The sequence below is a fragment of the Haliotis rufescens genome, unplaced genomic scaffold (genome assembly GCF_023055435.1).
Source record: "Haliotis rufescens isolate VD_foot unplaced genomic scaffold, xgHalRufe1.0.p SCAF_47, whole genome shotgun sequence".
Classification (NCBI taxonomy): domain Eukaryota; kingdom Metazoa; phylum Mollusca; class Gastropoda; order Lepetellida; family Haliotidae; genus Haliotis; species Haliotis rufescens.
Genome location: NW_025964190.1, coordinates 3,027,840 through 3,053,544, shown reverse-complemented (window position 1 = coordinate 3,053,544; position 25,705 = coordinate 3,027,840). Strand labels below are relative to the sequence as shown.

Genomic DNA, 25,705 nt, shown 5'->3' with positions numbered 1-25,705 from the left:
CGCATGAATTGCATTTGCTTCAAACAAAATGTCGGCGCCCAGTCAAGACGATCTGATCGATAATCAAGATCTATATTGTGATAAAACGAGTCTTAAATGCGAAATGCATCAAATCATGTGAGCACCTTGATCAAAACATGAAAAGATTTGGAAAATATCTGTTGACGAAGAGTTGGCGGTGCAAATGCTTTGCAAATCCTGCAATCGACTGAAATCTGCATGACAATTTATGAACCGGATTTCGATTTCGTAACATGATTTTGATTGGACTATGCATAGACTTGTTAGTCCAGCCAAAATGTAAGTCCATAATACCAGTGTAGTTTGGCAGGGGTGGAAACTGGACTTTTAAAGTCAGTTAACTCCCTTGCCTCGGGAAGATGGAACTACCTGTCAAAACCTGCAAACTACAACTGACACCTCTTCAGTGAAAAGTCAGGATAGAATCTCAGCAAAGCATTGATCAGGTAATGATAACGTGAACTCCCTCATACAATGTCAGGCATTCACAACTTGAGCATGCTGGAAACTCGTTCACTGAGTAAAACCCCACACCCATGAAATTGAGAAAAGTCACTGACAACTTGCACTTTACACAAATCAAAAACACAAAAAGGTTGAATATTTCTAATTCAAATATCAAAAGAAAGCAAATGAAATGTAAACTTACATGCATGTTTTGAAAAACAAACCTTTTCCCGAAAAAACTGACAATTGTTTGCACAAATGCTCATTTGGGGCTTACAATGATAAAGATGTGGCCCTAACTGTGGTTATCATATTCTCATCACAGATCAGTATAAAATATATATATATTTTTTATGCTTTAACTGCTTGTTTATCCTTATCTTCAGGCTCTTCGTCCTTCTTTTCTGTTTCCTCTTCTGTCTTCCCTCCCTTTTTAGAATCTTTTGCTTCCTTCTTTGCCTCTTTCTTGTTTTTAGAGTCTTTCTTGCTTTTTGAGCTCTTCATTTTGTCTTGATCAGTATCTTTATCCTCGTTATCGTTTTTCTCCTTATCTTCGTCTTCCTCCTGTGGGGAGTCGCTCTTCACCGACTCGTTGTCCCTCTGGCGCTGGTTCCTCTGTGACACGGCGCTACTTCTCCGGCTGCTCTTCTTCTGGAAGGTGAAAACATTTTCATGCTTTACAGGAAGTCAAGGGTTGTGTATGTCCTCGTGTTAAGATTACTTTTGTGAAATATAGTGAGTGAGTTGGGTTAAACGCCGCTTTTAACAGTATTCCAGTTATATCGCGGCGTGTCAGCTTAATGTGGGAGGAAAGCCAAAAGTGATGCATGTCTCAGACGTTTACCACTTCGGTGAAACCCACGAGCACGGGTATGGTGCTGACAAACCTAGAAACATAATTGGGGCGAACCGGAATTCGAACCCACAATCACAGGTTTCTGGCATGCCCAAGGGACGCAACTCTGCACAGCGAATCGCGGCGCCTTAGACGACTGGGCCACCTGTGCCCCCATTGTGAAATATAGCTTGGTCACCCAACAAAACTTACCACACGTGGCAGCCATTGTGTCCTTATGATCCCCTGTTGTGACATACAGTGCCCCTCAAGTCAAATAATTCAAGAGACCCTCATATATCAGTTGTTGTGCCCATCCAATCCCCTATTTAATTCTCTTGTCTCACCTTAAAGCCCTAACAAACCCTCAATGCAGGTGAACCAAAAATATCAGTGATAAATCCCATATCATCCCTTGTCCTCTCTACTCCATGTGATAAATCCCATATGTCCCCTTGTACTCTCTACTCCATGTGATAAATCCCATATCTCCCCTTGTCCTCTCTTCTCCAAGTGATAAATCCTGTATCTCAACGTGTATTCTCTTTCCCATGTGATACATCCCACATCTCAACGTGTATTCTCTTCCCTATGTGATAAATCCCATATCCTCACTTGTACCCTCTTCCCCATGTAATAAATCCCATATCTCAACGTGTACTCTTTGCCCCATATGATAAAGTCCATATCTTCACTTGTACTCTCTCCCCCATGTGATAAATCCCATATCCTCACTTGTACTCTCTTCCCTATGTGATAAATCCCATATTTCAACGTGTACTCTCTTCCCTATGTGATAAATCCCATATCCTCACTTGTACTCTCTTCCCCATGTAATAAATCCCATATCTCAACGTGTACTCTTTGTCCCATGTGATAAATCCCATATCTTCACTTGTACTCTCTTCCCCATGTGATAAATCTCATATCCTCACTTGTACTCTCTTCCCCATGTAATAAATCCCATATCTCAACGTGTACTCTTTGCCCCATGTGATAAATCCCATATCTTCACTTGTACTCTCTCCCCCATGTGATAAATCCCATATCTCAACGTCTACTCTCTTCCCTATCTGATAAATCCCATATCCTCACTTGTACTCTCTTCCCCACGTGATAAATCCCACATCTCCACTTGTACTCTGCCCAATGTGATAAATCCCATATCCTCACTTGTACTCTCTTCCCCATGTGATAAATCCCATATCTCAACGTCTACTCTCTTCCCTATCTGATAAATCCCATATCCTCACTTGTACTCTCTTCCCCACGTGATAAATCCCATATCTCCACTTGTACTCTGCCCAATGTGATAAATCCATATTTCTCTTTGTACTCTCCTCCCCATGTGATAAATTCCACATCTCCCTTTGAACTCTCTTCCCCATGTAACACATCCCACATCTCACCTTGTCCTTGTCGTTGACCCACCAGTCCTTGGGGAATCGGGAGATGCTGTCCATGAACCTCTGGTTGGCCTCCCAGTCCCGCTGAAGCTGGTCAGCGCTGTACTCGGCGCCGCGATCTGAGATACGCCGCAGTATCGACTGGTTTTCTTCCGTCACGCGCAGTAGCTCCCGCTGACGCTTCTCTCGGTTCAAACTGAAAGCATGATGGGATTGTTAGGGGCGGGTATCAGGAGTACTATCACCATAGCAACCGACTACAGCTACTACAACATCATGTGATAGTGTGATGAGTATAATGCAGATTTTCCTATATTGTTGGACATGATACAAAGCCTAACAATTTCCAACATTTCCGAGAATCAGAAGACAGCGCAGGGAGGTTGTGAGGGAGGTTGTGAGGGAGTTGAAGGGGTTCTGGAATCTTTGAAAGAAGGACTAAGCAAGTTTTTATTTTCTCAACACATTTTTATCAGGACTCCCAGCATGTCTAGCAAGGAATCTGTTTGTGCTTTAAAACAAAATCATTTTTCTGTGATACTGTCCAGAACAAATTATTTGTTAATTTCAGGTCCCCACAGAATTAACCAACTGGAACATCTCAGCTCAATGTTAGAATTCACGCTAGAGATCTGGTGCCTGATATTATTCTGGTGACCATTGCAAAATTTTAAATACCCACAATTTCACAAGGAGCAAAACTCAAAATAAACAATGGAAATCAAGTGTTAGATCAGTCGGTCATTGATTGGTTTAACACCCCTTCTAAACAAGTAAGATTTGTTCGATCCATACAAGCAGATGTACGCTATCATTATTACATTACCGTATTCGACGTAATAATTAAGCGCCTCGCTCTAATAAGCGCCACGGCTACATTTTCTAATATATTGGCTGGTGAACAATCCCAACTGGCACCCCTTCCGATTGATCAATGTACACAAGACTTATTTATTCGCGTATAAGACACACTCGTGTGTTATATGCACCCTTAATTATGGGCAATTAAATTCTGGAAAAATATATCTGTCGTACATAAACATTTCAGGCTGTCAGCATAAACCACGAAATTTATCTTTCAACTCTGTTTTTTTCACCAAAATAATATTCTAATAAGAGCCCCATTCCTAATTTTGAGAGCGCCCTGGGTGCTTATTACGTCGAATACGGTATTTATAAAATCATCACAGGCATCCAAATTAGAATGGTCTCCCCAAGATTGGTTCTCCTGAAATACTGTGTAGATCCATTTTCTCTAAAGCACCACACTCAGAACATGAGGTATGTTTCTGAAAATTTGCAAAGCAAGGGCAGGTAACTCTTAAAACAGTTGCATGGTCAAAGCACCGACTGTACAATACTGTAACTATCCTAACAGGATACACTCATCGCTCCACAAGGATCAGGCTTCTGTTTATGAGCAATAAAATCCATGACCACATAGTGGCTAGTGTTATCGATGAAAAAAACAATCCGATAAACTTGGTATCATGATCCAATAAATATGCAAATGAGGTTGCTTTGCAGGAACTATTTTCAAGCTCCATACATCAATGCCTTCTTATTCAGCACACACGACCACAGTAGAAAATAGATATCTTTTAGCCTCTAAGGCTCGCATAATGCAATTATATGATATGTCATATTTGCGATATGGCCATAGACTCGGCTAATAATCTCCTTGTATTACAGGTACTTAAGGCTGAATTGCATTGATCACAGCTGAAAATCAATGGGAAATGAGGTTCGGTGCAAGCATCAAGCTCGTGGTATCAATTGATGTGTATCCTGTCACCAACCACTCTGCAATATAATACAATGGCTGTTGGTTGTAATGGCTTGTTTCTCACAAGTTTATTTTATACAGTTGTCCCTTTAGAAACCTTAGCAATACATTTCAATAATAATAATAATCATCATCATCATCCACCACACCCTAAAGCATGTTCGAAGAGCTACATATTCCATCTATGTGCATTATCAAGTCTGGACCAGTCAGACCAATTGCTCTTAGACCAAGTCCCCATAGTTGGTCTAACTTAGATCAGGATCAGTAGTCCTGCTCTGTGTCCAGCCAATACCCGCTCAAGTTCGTTTACAAACATGTGTGAGTGAGTGAGTATAGTTGTACATCGCTTTTAGCAATATTCCAGCAATATCACGGCGGTGGACACCAGGAATAGGCTTCACACATTGTGCCCATGTCTGGAATCGAACCCGGGTCTTCGGCATGACGAACTAACGCTTTAACCACTAGGCTACCCGACCGCCCCTACAAACATGAACGAGTAAGAATGGTCTTATGGCAATTTCACCACTTGTCCTGTGAAGAGTGAGATTCACACATTGTACCAATGGTGTGGCCATTAAGCACTCAAACCACTAGCCCAACACCCATACAAGAATGAGGACTATCCCCGTGGGATTCGAACCCAGACCCTTGGTGCTGTGCTACTTACCTCCTGTACTCGTAGTTGTTTCCGTGTCAAACCACTAACCCAACACCCATACAAGAATGAGGACTATCCCCGTGGGATTCGAACCCAGACCCTTTGTGCTGTGCTACTTACCTCCTGTACTCGTAGTTGTTTCCGTGTCAAACCACTAACCCAACACCCATACAAGAATGAGGACTATCCCCGTGGGATTCGAACCCAGACCCTTGGTGCTGTGCTACTTACCTCCTGTACTTGTAGTTGTTTCTGTGTCAAACCACTAGCCCAACACCCATACAAGAATGAGGACTATCCCCGTGGGATTCGAACCCAGACTCTTGGTGCTGCGCTACTTACCTCCTGTACTCGTAGTTGTTTCTGTGTCAAACCACTTACCCCACACCCATACAAGAATGAGGGCTATCCCCGTGGGATTCGAACCCAGACCCTTGGTGCTGCGCTACTTACCTCCTGTACTCGTAGTTGTTTCTGTTGTCCACTCGTCCTCTGGTCCTCATGATGTAGGACATCTTCTCCAGGAGAATACGGTTGTCTCTCTCGATGGTGGCCAGCCTCTCCTCCTCCAGCTGTAAACGTAAAAACGAGCATGAGTGAGTTGGGTCGGATGCTGTTTTGAACAGTATTCCAGTTATACCAAGGCGGCTCAGCTTGATAGGTTTACATCAATCTCATTAAAATCAGATCTTAGTTCTAGCTACCGCTAAACAAAGATCTGAGGACATCCCATTATGGGTCACGTCAGTACGACCTTTCATCCGACCAATCAGAGCGTCGCCTACCAGATCATGAAAGTGACAGTCGGAATGTAATTCCTAATCATGCAGCCTCGAAAACTTTAAAACGGGGTATTCTGAACGATAGTTATGGGCTTAACAACTGAATCTATACTATCTAGACCATATATTAGCCATCCCAGAATGTTCTTTTGTTCAGGTTTCAAATCTTTTAGCGAGAATTTGTCAAAATGTTTCGAAGCGTAGTCGCCAATTTGAAATTAGTGCCGTAAAGCACGAGAAAGCTGCCTTCTGATTGGCTAATGTCGACTTCTTGTCAGTAATTCCATTGGTCAGTCACAGTATGCGAAAGGTCGGTCTGATGTGACCCGTAATGGGATGTCCTCAGATCTTTGTTTAGCTGCAGCGAGAACTAAAATCTGATTTTAATGAGATTGGGTTTACATAATCTGGCAGGCCCAAGGGACATAACTCTGCTCAGCAAAATCTGGCACCTAAGATGACTCGGCGACCGACCACCATGAGAATGGTATGAATCAGCCTTTGAAATTTGTTTTCTTAAGATTAAGTCTAGGGGACTAGTGTAGACCTTATTTCACTGGTCCTTAGGGTTTGTTTGTTTGTTTGTTTGTACACAACATTCAACTCTTGTAAACATTCAAATCTTGTACACCCTACTACTGACATAGGCTTGTTTGTTTGTTTGTTGTTTAACACCACACTAAGAAATAGTCCAGCTATATGATGCGGTCTGTAAATAATCAAGTTACCAGACAATCCAGTGATTGACATCATGAGCATCGATCCACGTTATTTGGTACAATGACATGCATCAACCAAGTCAGCAAGCCTGACCACCTGATCCCGTTAGTCGCCTTTTACAACAAGCATGGGTTGCTGAAGACCTCTTGTACCCCTGATCTTCATGGGTGTCTGACACAGGTAACAAATCGTTCATTTCAAGTTCACAAGTATCAAAGATTTACGTTCGGTGACATATATTTCTGTTACATTTAGCTCTACATTGTGCCCACATAAGGACTAACACTCACATCAAACTCAAGGATGTGATCACCATATTCGCCGTAATAAGCGCCCTGCTCTAATAAGCGCCCATGGCAATATTTGCTAATATACTGGCTAGTGAACAATCCCAATTAGCACACCTTCCGATTGATAAATGTACACAAGGCTATTTATTTGTGCATAATACGTTTGTTATATGCACCCTTAATTATGTGCAATTAAATTCTGAAAAAATATATCTGTCGTTTATAAACATTTCAGCATAAACCACGAAATTTACGCTCTTTGAACTCTGTTGTTTTTCACCCAAAAAATATTCTAATAAGAGCCCCCTAATTCTAATTTTGAGAGTGCCCTGGGCGCTTATTATGTCGAATACGGTATATACCTACAGATTGTAAAGATCCGGGTTAGAAATGGTCTTCAGCAACCCCTGCTTGTCTTAAGAAGCAACTAATGGGATTGGGTGGTCAGAATCGCTGATTTGGTTTATGAATGTCATTGTTTAACAAGTGTGTAGATTAATGCTCATGATGTTAATCACTGGATTGTTTTGTCCAGACTCAATTATTTACAGCATGCCATCATATAGCTGGAATATTGCTAAGTGCAGCATTAAACAACAAACAAACAAACAAACAAACGTAATTATGACCTACAGCAATTAACCAAAACATTCAGCAATCATTGTCACATCGTTGTCAGTACCCAATCTATTGATCGTAGAAGTATTTCCAGCAATTACAGTGGCCATGACCGGTGCATGGTTATTGAGTGTTAATCGCCTACAGTTAGTAGTCCGTTATTAGTCGTATTGTTTGCACATCGTATTGATTAATCGTTTTCTTCTTGACAAAATTGCTTTGAAATTCAGGAACCCGGAGCAAATCCTTTATGACTGGAGCGACTGATGATGGTGTAGTCTTTGTTTATCACTTCATTATTTTGAATGGTAAAAATATGGTAGTTGATACACTCAAAAGTACCGGGGTACATAGTAGTACAAGGTGTGTTGACAACAAGCCCTTCAGCCAAAACAACTCATATGTCCACGGGTCAGTGGCAATGTTCCGTCTCCATTAAGTCATAATCCCACTGTCAACAATGTCAATTTAGAAGAAAATAAATCACTACATTCCTTACTTTGGATTTTTTTTTTTTTTTAAATAAAAAAAAATCTGAAACTTCATGTACAGCGGCCTTGTTGTTGATAGTTGTCACCCAAGCAGTGTTCAGAATTAAGCATGAAGGTCAAGTGGTCCTTGTCATAACCCTATTGTTCAAACATAAAGATTAAGGGGGTCCCTGGATTCTAACAATGATTAAATATTGAGAACCAGGACCCTCCAAATTCAAACACTGTGCCAAGTTGTCCTTCCATACTTTCACGAGTCATTTTAGTGGTCTAGTACTTAAGTGGTCTAGTGGACTTAAGTGGACTAGTGGTCTAGTGGACTTGTGGTCGAGTGAGTGAGTGCGTGAGTGAGTGAGTGAGTGAGTGAGTATGGTTTTACGCCGCTTTGTAGCAATATTCCAGCAATATCACGGTGGGGGGACACCAGAAATAGGCTTCACACATTATACCCCTGTCAGGAATCGAACCCGGGTCTTCGGTGTGACGAGTGAACGCTTTAACCGCTAGGCTACCCGACCGCCTCGGTCAGACTAGTGGTCAGACTAGTAGTCTACTGGACTAGTGGTCTAGTGGTCTACTGGACTATTGGTCTAGTCAAACTTTTTACCATCAGTAAACGCAGTGAATTTACATTTAATTAATTCCATGTAGACTTTGATAATGGCAAGTGGTTATATATAATAGTACATACATCTATCACCAAAATGTCCACACATACCCTATGTGAGGCCTGTCATAGACATATATACCCTGACAGCTTGGGTACAAGCAAACAGCAGCCTTATCACGCACTGTTATCAAACAGAACAACTCAAAGCTATTTTGCATTCATGGTGAACACAACTCCTGACAATAGAGAGCTTGACTCGCAGCCAAAGAACACATTTATCATAATAGATTTGTAAGCAGTATAACTACCCTTTCCTTTCAAACTAAGTATTGATTATATCCCATTTGTTGACAGAGATACCCGTCACTGGCAATGTCAAGGCTTGAAAGGAGAATTTGTCGTACAAACTGGGGACCATATCAAATATATTTTCAAACATGTTAACTCAATATTTCATTGTTATAATGAGCGAAAGTCAAACACAAATGTTTTATACAAAGTTTTGAAGTTTGAATTCCTTAACAATGCTTCTCTGTTAGTTAAGAAATATAATGCCGTTTGAATTTTCAAAACTGCTGACACAACCCCTGTTGCTGTTGGCTGCCATTATGATTACATACAGATAGCTCTACAGAGAGAACAGACAAGTTCGAGAAAACTTGCATGTTATTTTAAAAAAGTATGCCTACATATGTATAAAAGCTCTTTGATTGGGTTAATAAATGAAATAAGGATCAGTTTGTTGACTGGATCACTTATTGACAAACCTTGCAACAAAAATGAAAATCTCTTTAATAGTCGTTAAACATCTGAGAAGTCTTATGTATTTATTTTCTCCAAAACTAACAATATTGAATACTATCCAGAAGAGTAGAACGATCATGTGTAATAACTTTCTGATATTTGCACATGTCCATTTTTATCATTTTAAATGCTTACTGGTCAGCTGAGTGAGTGAGTGAGTGAGTATGGTTTTACGCCGCTTTTAGCAATATTCCAGCAATATCACGGCGGGGGATACCAGAAATGGGCTTCACGCATTGTACCCATGTCCTGAATCGAACCCAGGTCTTCGGCGTGACGAGCAAACGCTTTAACCACTAGGCTACCCTACCACCCCCCGCTGGTCAGCTGAAGCCATAAGATGTCACAGTGCTTCACTGTTGAGAGACCCGTGAAGATTCCGGGGTAGAATAGGTCTTCAGCAACCCATGCTTGCCATAAAAGGTGACTATGCTTGTTGTAAAGTCAACTAACGGGATCAGGGGGTCAGGCTCGCTGACTTGGTTGATGCATGTCATCGATCCCAATTGCGTTGATCGATGCTCATGATGTCAATCACTGGATTGTCTGGTCCAGACTCGATTATTTACAGACCGCCGTCATATAGCTGGAATATTGCTGAGTTGGGCGTTAAACAACAAACCAACCAACCAACCAAATCATTGTTGAGAACAATAGGATATGAGATCACAAACTGATTATGTTATGGCATCTCAACAATGGGCTGCCTTCAGTGTCGATGTAGGGTTGACGAAGTTTTTTCTTTGTTTTCTAATCAGAAATAAACTACTCAAAACTCAGATCACAGATGATCTACCCTTGTGAATGGATGCTGTATGTCCCACGCCAAAGGCTCGGCATTAAAACCATTCATAATTCCTCATAGCTTGATGGATATTCTCTAAACAATAACACTATACAGACTAGAAGACTGAGGCTAGAACTGGGAGAACAGTCAGGCAGCTATTTCAGACAGTGAATGCTATGTACATGTTTCAGTTGCTATGTGCAATGTACATGTTTCTGTTGCTGTGTGCAATGTACGTGTGTTCCTATGTGCAATGTACGTTTCTGTTGCTATGTGCAATGTACGTGTGTTCCTATGTGCAATGTACATTTCTGTTGCTATGTGCAATGTACGTTTCTGTTGCTGTGTGCAATGTACGTATTGGTTGCTGTGTGCAATGTACGTATTGGTTGCTATGTGCAATGTATGTGTGTTCCTATGTGCAATGTACGTTTCTGTTGCTATGTGCAATGTACGTTTCTGTTGCTATGTGCAATGTACATATCGGTTGCTATGTGCAATGTACATATCGGTTGCTATGTGCAATGTACATATAGGTTGCTATGTTCAATGTGAAGCGGCATGTTGTTACCTCCCAAGGAGAAGATAAGAGAGAGAGAGACAGTCATCGTATATATCCTGTAATACTGGCATTTATAAGATATATCATCCGAGCCTGTGTGAAAGCAAGTGTCATGGCACATTTGCATACTAGGTTAACTTTCATATTCACCATATAAAATCATTTTTATCACGTTTACATTTCAAGAAATCTATGGCTTTTCATGTCCTTGATTAAAACAGAATATTGATTGTTCATAGAAATCAATGCTCAAGTCATCCAGGTTTGATTGTATTGCCGAGACAGTCTATTATGTCGCAGGTAGAGTGTTGTCATTGCTTTGGAAGTATTTTACTTTCAAGTCTCGTGCACATGTGCAGTCTGGGCAGAGCTTTATGAGGTGAAGTCAAGTGGGGTTGATTGCGTCCTGTTCAAGATTATGCAGTTATATAGTGACGTACAAACAAATGTGTCCTCAACTGCTTTTACTAGTAGGCGACTATGCTTGTCGTAAGAGGCGACTAATGGGATCGGGTGGTCAGGGTCGCTGACTTGGTTGATGCATGTCATCAATCCCAATGGTGTGGATCGATGCTCATGATGTCAATCACTGGACTGTCTGGTCCAAATTCTCATTTTTACCAACCGCTGTCAAAGAGCTGGAATATTGCTGAGTGTGGCGTTAAACAACAAACAAACAAACAAAGCTTGTTAGACCGGATTTATGCCAGTTTTATAGTGCAAGCCCACTGAGATACTGCAGTGATGACATGGATGCTCCACTCAGACACATTATTCCGACTCAGAGCCAACCAGTCCTTGTTTTATCTTCTCAAAGTGCAAGTAACCATAGCAACTTTGTAGATTTTAATACTTTCGGGCATACTTAATCACAAACGGAAACACCATACAAAACAGACGACAAAAACCAACAGGTGAAATTCTGCCCCAAATGAAAAATTCTGACAATAAGGGGAATCCCCTAACTGGAGGTTAAAACAGGTTCCTGGTGATTAATGCTGCGTAATTTCAACAATCATGACAATCTGGCCATTACCCAGTCTGCCTGCTTCTGCCTTGCATTTTTTAATACATAACATGCTGCTCATGAAAGCTCATGTTAACTTGTTTTCCTTACCACTACACAATTTTGGGTTGGGAGTTTCTCATGCTTATCTATGACATTGCATGCTGCAAAGTTTGCCAAGATATTGTTCGCCTTGCATCAGCAACCAACTGTTAAACTAGTTGGAATCAGCATCCAACTGTTATGAAACAATGATGTCATTTTGTGTAGTTTAGTTCAATAAATATTACTGCGCCCGAACCAGAGTAAATGTAAACTTAAATTTTTTTAATCTATTTATCTAGTCATCAATGTTTAGAAATGGTATATTTGGCACGATTGTTTTGTTTTTTGGTCCTGGGCAGTATGGACCAGTGAAAAAAATTGTTAGTTACAGATAAAATGGATAGAATTATCATTAAACTGCCCGCATGTTATCAGAAATGAGCGGGCCACTGTGTCTAGATAATGCCAACTCAATTGTGATGTTATCTGGTTTGTTCGGTGACATTTCCGTGTTTGTAAACGTGGGTCAGTGACACTGATTGTGTGTTGATTGCAGTAAATGTTTCAAAACCGATATTGTTGTATATTTTTTTATAACAATTCCTATCTATTTTTGCTATAATAATGGCAACGCTATTTTTCAGGGCATTATCATTTGCAGAAGCCCTCGCCCTTTTCAACTGCCCCCCTTCGTCGGGCAATTAATGGAAGACCTCAGACTTCTGCAAATGATTATGGCCTGAAAAAAAGCGTTACCCTTATATGGATAAAATTTGGCTCAAATTCTGCAACAAATGTCATGAAATATTCCCAAACTGGAATTTCCAAATACATGTTGTTACGTTTACAACCAATGTTATAGCCTTGTACAGTAGCTGGTATTACACTAGTAACAGAACAAGTACAGAGGGACAGACTTTAATGTTTTGTTTAACATCATTGAATGCAATTTCCAAATTCAGTGTTAAAAATACCTATGAATTAAGAGTGAGTGAGTGAGTGAGTGAGTTGGGTTTAACGCCGCTTTTAACATTATTCCAGTTATATCACGGTGTGTCAGCTTAATGTGGGAGGAAAGCCCAAAGTGATGCAGGTCTCAGACGTTTACCACTTCGGTGAAACACACGAGCACGGGTATGGTGCTGACAAACCTAGAAACATGATCGGGGCGGACCGGGATTCGAACCCACAACCGTGCCCCCTATGAATTTAGAAGTAAGAACATTTTTAAAAATCCCAGTTTTGAACTAACAATGGTTTTTCCTAATTTATTTTTAATTTTATTTTTTTGTACAAGTAATTACTTTTGATGAGTGAGTGAGTGAGTGAGTATGGTTTTACGCCGCTTTTAGCAATATTCCAGCAATATCACGGCGGGGGACACCAGAAATGGGCTTCACACATTGTACCCATGTCGGGAATCGAACCCGGGTCTTCGGCGTGACGAGCGAATACTTTTGATGAAATAAAAATGGTTTGCATATCCCATCATATCACTGATTTATATCCCATGATCTTGTTTCTTAAAAGAAATATTTTCAAATTTTTGTTTTCATTCCAAAACAAGTTTAGAGAAGAATTTGAATGTTAACATACCAACGGAAGGTATGCCATATGATCAGCCTTCTGCGTTAAACCCTGACAATATTTCTCTGTTGGCAAAAACCCCATAGGCCATTGAAAACAATGCATATCAGAACTTGATCCTTCAACTTTGAGGGTAACATTTCAGCGAGTGACCCCCATTTCCTGGCGTACGACGAGTACTTGAAACACACTGGCAGCTTAAGTCAACTACAGCACCCCCTAATCTCAACCGTCAACGAGAGTCCATTGTAACCTCTCAAGTAACAAAAAAGTCATAACTTATTTTGTCAGAATTTGGTTGGCAGGTGAGGTGGCGGACGTGTCGAAACATTTCCATGTTTGCTTTTCCCATTTAGCCATCTAAAACTACTGAGAGAATCTCACCCGAGAGTCTTTTGATATCTAATATATCAACATAAGTAAATAAAAGTTTAAATTTCCAAGGCTTACTGAGGATTTTAAACTTTTTATCAATGAGTGTTTTACATCAAAAGACCCGAGAGTGAGATTCTATTTATAATTCAAATTCATTTTTTTAAAACTTTTGCAGTTTGTAAACCTGTGCCTTGAGTGTAAAAAGTACACCTAACCAACTTCAGCGGGTTTGTTTGTTTGTTGTTTTACGTCGCACTCAGCAATATTCCAGCTATATGACGGCGGTCTGTAAATAATCAAGTCTGGGCCAGACAATCCAGTGATTAACATCATGAGCATTGATCCACGCAATTGGAATACGATGACAGGCACCATCCAAATCACCGAGCCTGACCACCCGATCCCGTTAGTCGCCTCTTACAAGCATATTTGGGTTGCTGAAGACCTATTCTACCACGGATAATCATGTGGGGAGAAAAGCATGGATTGCTGAAGACCCATTCTACCCCGGATCTTCACGTGGGGAGACAAACATGGGTTGCTGAAGACCTATTCTACCCCGGATCTTCACGTGGGGAGACAAGCATGGATTGCTGAAGACCTATTCTACCCGGGATCTTCCCGGGGGGAGACAAGCATGGATTGCTGAAGACCTATTCTACCCCGGATCTTCCCGGGGGGAGACAAGCATGGGTTGCTGAAGACCTATTCTACCCCAGATCTTCCCAGGGGGGAGACAAGCTCGGGTTGCTGAAGACCTATTCTACCCCGGATCTTCCCGGGGGGAGACAAACATGGATTGCTGAAGACCTATTCTACCCGGATCTTCACTGGGGGAGACAAGCATGGATTGCTGAAGACCTATTCTACCCTAGATCTTCCCGGGGGGAGACAAGCATGGATTGCTGAAGACCTATTCTATCCCGGATTTTCCCGGGGGGAGACAAGCATGGATTGCTAAAGACCTATTCTACAACGGATCTTCCAGGGGGGAGACAAGCATGGATTGCTGAATACCTATTCTACCCTGGATCTTCACTGGGGGAGACAAGCATGGGTTGCTGAAGACCTGTTCTACCCTGGATCTTCACAAGGGGAGACAAGCATGGGTTGCAGAAGACCTTTTCTACCCAGGATCTTCACTGGAGGAGACAAGCATGATTTGCTGAAGACCTTTTCTACCCAGGATCTTCACTGGAGGAGACAAGCATGATTTGCTGAAGACCTATTCTACTCTGGATCTTCCCAGGGGGAGACAAGCATGGGTTGCTGAAGACCTATTCTACTCCGGATCTTCCCGGGGTGAGACAAGCATGGGTTGCTGAAGACCTATTCTACCCTGGATCTTCCCAGGGGGGAGACAAGCATTGGTTGCTGAAGACCTATTCTACCCCGGATCTTCCCAGGGGGGAGACAAGCATGAGTAGCTGAAGACTTATTCTACCCGGATCTTCCCGGGGGGAGGCAAGCATGGGTTGCTGAAGACCTATTCTACCCCAGATCTTCATGGGGGGAGACAAGCATGGGTTGCTGAAGACCTTTTCTACCCCGGATCTTCCCGGGGGGAGACAAGCATGGGTTGCTGAAGACATATTCTACCCAGGATCTTCATGGGGGACAAGCATGGGTTGCTGAAGACCTATTCTACCCCAGATATTCATGGGGACAAGCATGGGTTGCTGAAGACCTATTCTACCCCAGATTTTCATGGGGACAAGCATGGGTTGCTGAAGACCTATTCTACCCTGGATCTTCACGGGGGGAGACATGCATGGATTGCTGAAGACCTATTCTACTCCAGATCTTCACGGGGGGAGACAAGCATGGGTTGCTGAAGACCTATTCTACCCCAGATCTTCACTGGGGGAGACAAGCATGAGTTGCTGAAGACCTATTCTACCCCAGATCTTCACTGGGGGAGACAAGCATGGGTTGCTGAAGACCTATTCTACCCCGGATCTTCATGGGGGACAAGCATGGGTTGCTGAAGACCTATTTACCCCAGATCTTCCTGGGATGCACAGCAGGTGCGAGAGGGGGACTCACCTGCAGTTTCTTCAGCTTCAGATGCAGGTGCATGTACGTGGGCGGGGCCTTCGTGTCCACCATGGGAGCAGCATCCTTCACCTGAAACAAAAACAAATGTCAAAACTCCTGAAAACAGACGTGTAACAAACTGTCTTCATTCCGACACCAAACAGGACTACAGCAGGCCATGAGTATTTACTCACATGTTATCATTCACATTGGGTATGCGTAGTTACCTTTGGGTTTCAATAATTTTTACTCGCTTGGGTCCGGTCTATGGGCTTTTGCAAATCGATTTTGTTGACATGTAAAAAAGAAGTTCTACTTCAATGTTTATTCCAGTAACTTCTACTTGGCATGTGTCCGTGTGTTGCCAAGTGAGTGAGTGAGTTTAGTTTAACGCTGTTACACTGGTAACAGAGCAAGTATAGAGGGACAGACTTTAATGTTTTGTTTAACATCATTGAATGCAATTTCCAAATTCAGTGTTAAAAATACCTATGAATTTAGAGTGAGTGAGTGAGTGAGTGAGTGAGTTTGGGTTTAATGCCGCTTTTAACATTATTCCAGTTATATCGCGGCATGTCAGCTTAATGTGGGAGGAAAGCCCGAAGTGATGCAGGTCTCAGACGTTTACCACTTCGGTGAAACCCACGAGCACGGGTATGGTGCTGACAAACCTAGAAACATAATCAGGGAGAACCAGGATTCGAACTCACAATCATAGGTTTCTGGCGTGTCCAAGGGACGCAACTCTGCACAGAGAATCGCGGCGCCTTAGACGACTGGGCCACCCGTGCCCCCGTGTTGCCAAGTGTCAGGACCAACAGCACAACAGTAACACATGGCACAACATTTACTCACATAAGTAATTTTACACATGTGTATATGTAAACTTAATATAAATTCACATGAAGACACACATATTCATCAGTATTTTCACGACATTCAACACAAAAAGGCTGATTTCCACAAAAGTCAAATGAGAAGAGAGTAACGTCAAAGAAATCTTCACATGAAGCAAAATGTGTTTGATTTAATCTGTACATAAGATTTTCACTCCTGGAAACCCAAAGGAAACACTGTCCACCCTGCTCTGAACGTCCGCATAAAAGTTGATAATGCTGTGTACTGAACAGCGTCAACTTCAGAATACACAAGTGTGACCGATTTGTGTGGTGTTGGCAAACCAACAGATATATTAATTAGATCATCCTCTGGTATTGGCGGAAACCTTCCCATGACAATATAAATATCCAGCGCAAATTTGCACTTGCTTAAATTTACATTTGCACCAGCTCCTGACATAGAGCAAATATGCTCCTGGTGTAAATATACATACATGAGTAAACGCGTTCGCATAACAAGTTTTCTTACGTATGTATATTAACAAATGTGTGCAAATATACATGCATTTTTATAGAAGTGCAGGTGAACGGGGTACAAGTGACAATAAGCGGGATGCTGCACATCAGAACACAGAACACCACTCCAATCAACACTACATTGCAACAATCAAATGACACTAGCAACGGTATAGACCCCCCTAAATGACTTACAAGCCTTTAAAGCACTAGGCATATATCTAATCAAAACACGCCCACTTGGCCGCATTTAAAAATAAAAGTACAACAAGCAAACTGCCAATAAACCCTAAAACCTATAAAAACACAACAACTCAATCCCCACCCCCCTTTTTGCATGGCATATTTTAAAATTCCAAATTTGTTCTTCATATTAAATAAGCAACCCTAAAGAGCCCCACCTAGGTTGCCTCACCTTTTCGGACATACCCTTTTCAACCAAACACCAAATGGCCTGGCGGGCCCGTGGGCGAAATACGCATATGTCGGAAAGCGCACGTTAAATTCCTAATTTAAGTAAGTAAGTAAGTAATGCTGCACATATGTGCATTATCACTGAAGTAGAGTTCAAGTAATCAGTAAGAAAAGATCAGTGAAGATCCATGTCAACAAGTGAGTGAGTGAGTGAGTGAGTGAGTGAGTGAGAGTGAGAGTGAGTGAGTGACAGTAAAAATATCCCAATAGGAATTTAAAAAATAACTTTTTCATGTAAATGAGTTTGCCTGCCTTGGTCACCAAGTTTGGAATCCTAAATAAATCCCCGAGGTATTAATGTCAAGTATTCTGAAAAACTAAACTTGGCACTGATGTAGGGATTCCCGAGGTTAGAACAGGTCCCCAGGAACCTCTGCATGTCTACGAGGCAGGGTTTCCGATTGGTTCGTTTTCTATGATTTTGTCGGACTCATTGAGTGAGTGAGTATGGTTTTAAACTGCTTTTAGCAATATTGCAGCGGGGGACACCAGAAATGGGCTTCACACATTGTACCCATGTCGGGAATTGAACCTGAGTCTTTGGTGTGACAAGCGAACGCTTTAACAACCAGGCTACCCCTCCGCCCATTTCCACAAGATGAAAAAGCTACAATGGGTAATATGCTGTAAGCTTTTATCGATATCTATTGACTTTCTTCATGCATATTTGTATGCAAGTACTATGTCACACAAAATTAATTGGGTAATAGTGATTTTCTTTTATCTGGAGCTCTGCTACTGAGAGTCATGTAACAATTGATATCAGTGGCTTAAAGAACCAGCTAGCTGCTATCTGTCGGAGACAGCCTGTTTCTGAACCTTCTTAGGTCACCTACTAAATATTGAATGCCCAATGCAGGGTTTTACGCCATGCACAAATGTGCATCCAGTATGCGCAAACATAGCAAATGGATGCAGAAAAAAAGGGAGGCACAATAATATTAGTTATGGTGTCTTTAGTTGCCGTATTAGTTGCCGTATTAGGTGTCGTATTAGGCAAGCAGGAAAATATTTTGGTATCTTTGTTGAATATGTCATGTCATGTCAAAATGAAAACTTCTCACATCTGGTATAAACGACAGGACCAGTACATATGTTTCCGATAAAAGGCTTTAATATAAACATAAATGTTAACAATGGAATATATTATGCACTCAATGTGAACGTTTAGTATCTTAGCTCAAATGGATAGAATTATCATAGGTGATGTCAAATGGCGTCACGTTTCTAGTTTGTGACGTCATCCTGTATTATGTTCCATGAGGTTGCTATTTGTAACTTACTGACCTCCGTTGTAACCTTTTTTTTCTCTCCAATGTTTATAAATAAAGTCACGAACATGGTTTCTTTAATAAATAATGTCTTTGCTATCAAAATTAATGATATTAAAACACAACAGGGTCGTATAACAAATTTCTGTACCAGAATTTTCATGTGAAATATGTGAGGTGGGTGTTGGAAAATCCAAAATGGCTGTTTAACTGACGGTATACGGTCTCATATTAGGTCAGTAACAACCATCTTGCATTTTTACTGATGGTATATCGGGTCATGTGGGCTCAGTAGTTCTGCTCTCTGATTGGTCAATCTCACTTTGAGACATAATAATATTCATAGTACCTACAGCTCATCAAGAGCAGTTATGGATGCCATCTATCAATCAGGACCACTGTCCACGATCTTTGATTCATTCCAGGCTGTAAGTAATGTACAGTACACTACACCATTTCTTTACTTTACCACTGTTTAAAAAACCCTTAAATTAATTACCGTATTCGACGTAATAAGCGCCCAGGGCGCTCTCAAAATGAGAGTAGGGGGCTCTTATTACAATATAATTTTGGGGGAAAAAAACAGAGTTGAAAGATAAATATCATGGTTATGCTGACAGCCTGAAATGTTTATGTACGACAGATATATTTTTTCCAGAATTCTATTGCCCATAATTAAGGGTGCATATAGCACACAAGTGCGTATTACAAGCGAATAAATTTGTCTTGTGTACATTGCTCAATCTGAAGGGGTGCTAATTGGGATTGTTCACCAGCCAATATATCAGCAAATGTCGCTGTGGGCGCTTATTAGAGCGGGGCGCTTATTACGTCGAATACGGTATTGGTATTATTAAGGTAAAACCCTGCCATTGGTCAGCCTATTTCTCTCCCTCGGTAGATAAACTACTAAATATTGATAACCCATCGGTCATCCTGTTTTCTTGTTGTGTGTGACATATTGTCCACATTTTTACAAACTGTACAAAGTGGCCATATTCATATCAGAGCTACAGATAAGCAACGTATTTGCATAAAATACACCCGAACATATTCAAAACACAATTACTTTCAATTAACATGCGGACAGAAACGCATGCATTAAATGAAAAACTCAAATGTATAAAAACACTATGCGTAAATACCCAATGTAACGTTTTCAGCATGTGTACAAAGGAGCTAATTTCCGAAACACAATTGTGAGCTAATTTACTTTCCGAGTCAAGCCTACATAGAACAGTTATATACAACTCAAACATTATTTCATTTTTTTTTAAATCTTAAAATGTTCACTAATTTGGGGAAAAACCAATAGAGTGATGAATAGATGAGTGAAAAAATATTGAATACCCAATGAAAAATGTAACAACCCAATTAAAGTCGAAAGGCTAGAGTAAAAACTCAATTGCTCAATTGTTATCTGGAACTCCCTGCACGGAATCATACTACACACAGTAAATAACTCTGGCGTCATGTGTGAGTTTGTTACCGATTATTTCTAATAATAATAATAATAATAATGTGCACTTTTAATGCGCTAGCCTCCATGTAGCAGTTCATGCTCAAAGCGCTACATTTTTACCCCGGTCAATGGATCAGTGAGCACTCGATTTTCATCCTCAGCTCCCTGGGGAGTATACAACCAAAAGCTGCCCATGGGGCGCTAGAAGGTTAACAGCCTCATTACCATCTCATCCTACCGGGTACCCACTCACTGCTGGGTGAACAGAGGCACAATTCGAACAAAGTCACTTGCCTAAGGAGACGCCACACGTGGTACATGTGCTTCAGTGTGGGGCAGGACCGAAGCCCTAGAAACTCTCAGGAGTCAGGCTACTGAACGTGATCACCCATCCAAGGACTCTCTGAGGCTGACGTTGCTTAACTTTACCTGATTTGTGATCTGTGCGCTGTGGTGCGCTACTTTCTGGTGCAGCATTAATACTGGTCAACAGAAGCATCTAGATTGGGATGGGTGGTCACAAGGTGGCCACGGAACAGTGAGTGAGTGAGTATGGTTTTACGCTGCTTTTAGCAATATTCCAGTAATATCATGGCGGGGGACACCAGAAATGGGCTTCACACATTGTACCCATGTCAGGAATCGAACCCGGGTCTTCGGCTTGAAGAGCGAACGCATTAACCACTAGGCTACCCGCTCCCCCATGGAACAATACTCATGACATCAACCACTGGTTTGCCTGGCCCAAGGATATTGATTTGTAATATTTGAAAATATTCTGAATTTGGAACTTAATTTTATGGATGACTGATAGCTTTAAAAAAATAAAGTGATATTAAAATCTCAAATGAATGTGATGTGACCTACAGAACTCACTTTAACCAGTACCGAGGGAGGTGAAAGGCGCTTTAATTCCCTAACTATATATGTTTGTTTTTCAATAGTTATTGGACTTTCTTATCACCAGCCACTGATCAGTTAGAAACGGTTCCTTTTTCACTCTTGATGTCAGCTGTTCCAAAGTCAAAGATTTGCTTGTTGAGATTACCGACTATTTGTTCAGAGACCTAGTGAAGTATTTACAGCATTAATAAAGGCTTTCTTTTCAATTGTTTTAGATCCCAGAGAGGATAAAAGCCATGTGTGTTCTGAAGTTAGGCCAAAGGAAAATGATACCCATGTTTCAGGTACACTTAATTTGTACTGCTGCGCTAACCAGGTTGTTGTGGTGTATGTTATTACTACCAATTATGATAGAGTTACCTCCCCCTTATGCTCTCGGGGCCGGAGAGGTCAGCTTCAATAAGCTCACATGGCTTCGAACCCACCGTCCCTGGGAACACTAGAAATGGGCTTCACACATTGTACCCATGTGACAAGCGAACGCTTTAACCACAAGGCTAACCCACCGTCCCTGGGAACACTAGAAATGGGCTTCACACATTGTACCCATGTGACAAGCGAACGCTTTAACCATGAGGCTAACCCACCGTCCCTGGGAACACTAGAAATGGGCTTCACACATTGTACCCATGTGACAAGCGAACGCTTTAACCATGAGGCTAACCCACCGTCCCTGGGAACACTAGAAATGGGCTTCACATATTGTACCCATGTGACAAGCGAACGCTTTAACCATGAGGCTAACCCACTGTCCCTGGGAACACTAGAAATGGGCTTCACATATTGTACCCATGTGACAAGCGAACGCTTTAACCACAAGGCTAACCCACCGTCCCTGGGAACACTAGAAATGGGCTTCACATATTGTACCCATGTGACAAGCGAACGCTTTAACCATGAGGCTAACCCACCGTCCCTGGGAACACTAGAAATGGGCTTCACACATTGTACCCATGTGACAAGCGAACGCTTTAACCATGAGGCTAACCCACTGTCCCTGGGAACACTAGAAATGGGCTTCACACATTGTACCCATGTGACAAGCGAATGCTTTAACCACAAGGCTAACCCACCGTCCCTGGGAACACTAGAAATGGGCTTCACACATTGTACCCATGTGACAAGCGAACGCTTTAACCATGAGGCTAACCCACCGTCCCTGGGAACACTAGAAATGGGCTTCACACATTGTACCCATGTGACAAGCGAACGCTTTAACCATGAGGCTAACCCACCGTCCCTGGGAACACCAGAAATGGGCTTCACATATTGTACCCATGTGACAAGCGAACGCTTTAACCACAAGGCTAACCCACCACCCCTGGGAACACTAGAAATGGGCTTCACACATTGTACCCATGTGACAAGCGAACACTTTAACCACAAGGCTAACCCACTGTCCCTGGGAACACTAGAAATGGGCTTCACACATTGTACCCATGTGACAAGCGAACGCTTTAACCACAAGGCTAACCCACCACCCCTGGGATCACCAGAAATGGGCTTCACACATTGTACCCATGTGACAAGCGAACGCTTTAACCATGAGGCTAACCCACTGTCCCTGGGAACACCAGAAATGGGCTTCACACATTGTACCTATGTGACAAGCGAACGCTTTAACCACAAGGCTAACCCACCGTCCCTGGGATCACCAGAAATGGGCTTCACACATTGTACCCATGTGACAAGCGAACGCTTTAACCACAAGGCTAACCCACCACCCCTGTATACATGCAGACATTAATTCACAACAGTAATCTCACTAAAGAGGCACATAATGGTTTTATGCTGTCATGACTACTGGCTGGTGATTTTTCTTAAATACATACAACATAATGCAAATCTGACTGCTGCTGAGTTGAATAAATTTCATCAAATTCATTGCACTGTTTTAGTTTCATAACCTTCTTCAGGTCAGATTCAGAGAGCTGAAAGTCGGTGGTTCCATCCCTGTCATATGAAGGATGTTTGTCATTGTTATCCTGACTGGTGATAGTCATAAATGGGATGAAATTAGGTTGACTTTACTTGCCCTGTGATGAGAGTTAGTGAGTGAGTGAGTGAGTTGGGTTTAACACCGCTTTTAACAGTATTCCAGTTATATCTTGGCGTGTCAGCTTAATGTGGGAGGAAAGCCCGAAGTGATGCAGGTCTCGGACGTTTACCACTTCAGTGAAACCCATGAGGACAGATATGGTACTGACAAACCTAGAAACATAATCGGGGCGAACCGGGATTCGAACCCACAATCATAGGTTTCTGGCATGCCCAAGGGACGCAACTCTGCACAGCAAATCGCGGCGCCTTAGACGTCAGGGCCACCCGTGCCCCCCCCACCCCCGTGAGGAGATGAAACAAGACTGGTGAGCTCCAAGTCGGTATACTGTCTGAGTGGGGTGGGTGTCATTTTGAGCTGGGACGGGTACCCGGGTTGGGTGGGTACTAAGTAGGACCCCAGTACCCAGAGGACTACCCGGACCCATGGTTAGTCATGTGATATATTGTTTCATGACAAAAATTCACTATAACTACATGGTTACACAACAAGTCACTATTGTTCGTATTTCTTCATGACTATGAACGCATTCCTTCTGACTTATATATGTTTGAATAAAGATAAAACTTCAGTCAACTTCAGTGTATGCATGACCAGATCGTTTTATATGGGTAAATAAATACATTTTGCAAGGTCTTCTGTCAAACTATTCCCTATCGGACATTTTGTACCTATCTCTTGAGACCAACAGTTGGTACCGGGTAGGGTCGGGTAATAGGGGTGTGGGTACCTGGTAGTTAATTTGGACTTGTCCCAGCACTAGTGTCATTGTAAACTGTGGAATGGTATCTTTCTTCAAATCTGACATAGAAGGGAGGGATGATTTCTTAATGTCTTTAATAGGTTACAAATCCATGAAAGTAAACATGATTCTTATATACGTGACATCTTTAGCCTACACCCTCTGCTTGAAATATGAAGAGACGGGTTGCCATAGTGACCAGGCCTAGTTCTGGTACTATACAAACTGTATGCGGTGAGTTAGACTAACATATAGTCTATGAAATCATTTATTAAACAATACATTTCTCTCCTCTAAAATTAAAGCAAATAATCCTCCTGATGCTGTGGAATAGAGCTGGCTAGACTTGTTTCTTATTTAAATCTAGATTTTGTTTTCATTATTTATATATATTCCATAGTCAAGGTGTAGGACTAGCTGTGAGTGAGTAGAGTTGGATTCTGGTTTAAAACATTAGATTTGAGAAATTCACTTCACTATGCATTAAAATGTAAACAAATTCAGAGCAGGTCAATTTTCGGGGTGGGCGGGTCATAAAAGGAAACAAGTAATGTATTCTAACAGGCCTTAGCATACTACAACACATTGTAACACACTGAAACATTTGTGTTTACAAAAACTTTGCATTTGGATCAATGGTAGAACTGTCTCGCATAACACAACACTAAACACAAAACTACACATGTTGATATGACTGTTATACCACCTCTCTGAATCTGGTTGTGCATTATCGATACAAATATATATACAAATCAAACATTTCTACCACATAATAAATCATATATAGATTTATGAATTCAAACAAAACCGATCAACACATTTACAAAGCGTTCATGTTCTTGAATAAGGTCATAAATTCTCTTCCCACTTAATTCCGTAAAGACCAGTAGCTGTAAATCTTTGTATTGTAAACTGTTATCGTTAAACAAGTGGTCTAGATCGTTCACCCACCTTTCGTCTGTGTTCGTTGTAATAGGTAGAGTCCCAGCGTTGCTGTAATAATTTGTTGGACGTGGGTAGTATAGTTGTGTACGACCTATGCATCCTGACGTCTTCTCTATGTTACAATATTCCGATATACAGACAGACAACACCCTTACCCTTCTCAACACACGTTGTAATCAAGTGCCATATATCCGCTACTTGCTAGGTTGCTGGTCACGTGATCAAACCTTGTCGTCCTAGCAACACCAACCGGAAGTACACAAATGGCGCGGGCACCTGCTGTGATAATAGTTTTATTAACGAGAAGAATTGGGTGCAATAAACTCGTCCTCCGCTTGATTACAAAGCAAACTTTCCGAGTAGAGGATCGATTTATATCAAATAAAACTAGTTCTGCTCCCTCGACTGACTAATTTAACCTACATTGATATATCTACCTTTGCATGGGGCCTGAAACGTTTAGCAGACGCTGTTTTGTAATTCACCCGCTTAAAGGCAACCAGAGACCTCAGGGCAGTGTATTAGATAGATATCCATTATCATGTTAATAGATCGAATTTGCTCATCGTGCCTTGTAACATGCGATTAGTATAATACACATTAATCAAGGCATCAAAAGGT

General features: G+C 41.6%; 1 protein-coding gene across 1 annotated transcript; it reads right to left on the bottom strand.

Moving 5' to 3' along the window:
- Nucleotides 1–482: 482 nt before the first annotated feature.
- LOC124120564 (sperm axonemal maintenance protein CFAP97D1-like) lies at nucleotides 483–25,313 on the bottom strand. Its single transcript, XM_046483424.2, has 5 exons — nucleotides 25,091–25,313; nucleotides 15,883–15,963; nucleotides 5,613–5,731; nucleotides 2,713–2,905; nucleotides 483–1,119 (listed from the first exon to the last, which is right to left on the bottom strand). The coding sequence occupies exons 1-5, from the start codon at nucleotides 25,181–25,183 to the stop codon at nucleotides 820–822; spliced, it is 786 nt and encodes a 261-aa protein (XP_046339380.1). The 5' UTR covers nucleotides 25,184–25,313; the 3' UTR covers nucleotides 483–819.
- Between the last annotated feature and the right edge of the window lie 392 nt (nucleotides 25,314–25,705).

Coding starts and splice junctions, on each gene's coding strand:
- LOC124120564 (XM_046483424.2), bottom strand. CDS start 25,183: ATGCATAGGTCGTACACAACTATACTACCCACGTCCAACAAATTATTA. Junction 15,964..25,090: donor ACAACGAACACAGACGAAAG/GTGGGTGAACGA, acceptor TTTTTGTTTCAG/GTGAAGGATGCTGCTCCCAT. Junction 5,732..15,882: donor TGAAGCTGAAGAAACTGCAG/GTGAGTCCCCCT, acceptor TTACGTTTACAG/CTGGAGGAGGAGAGGCTGGC.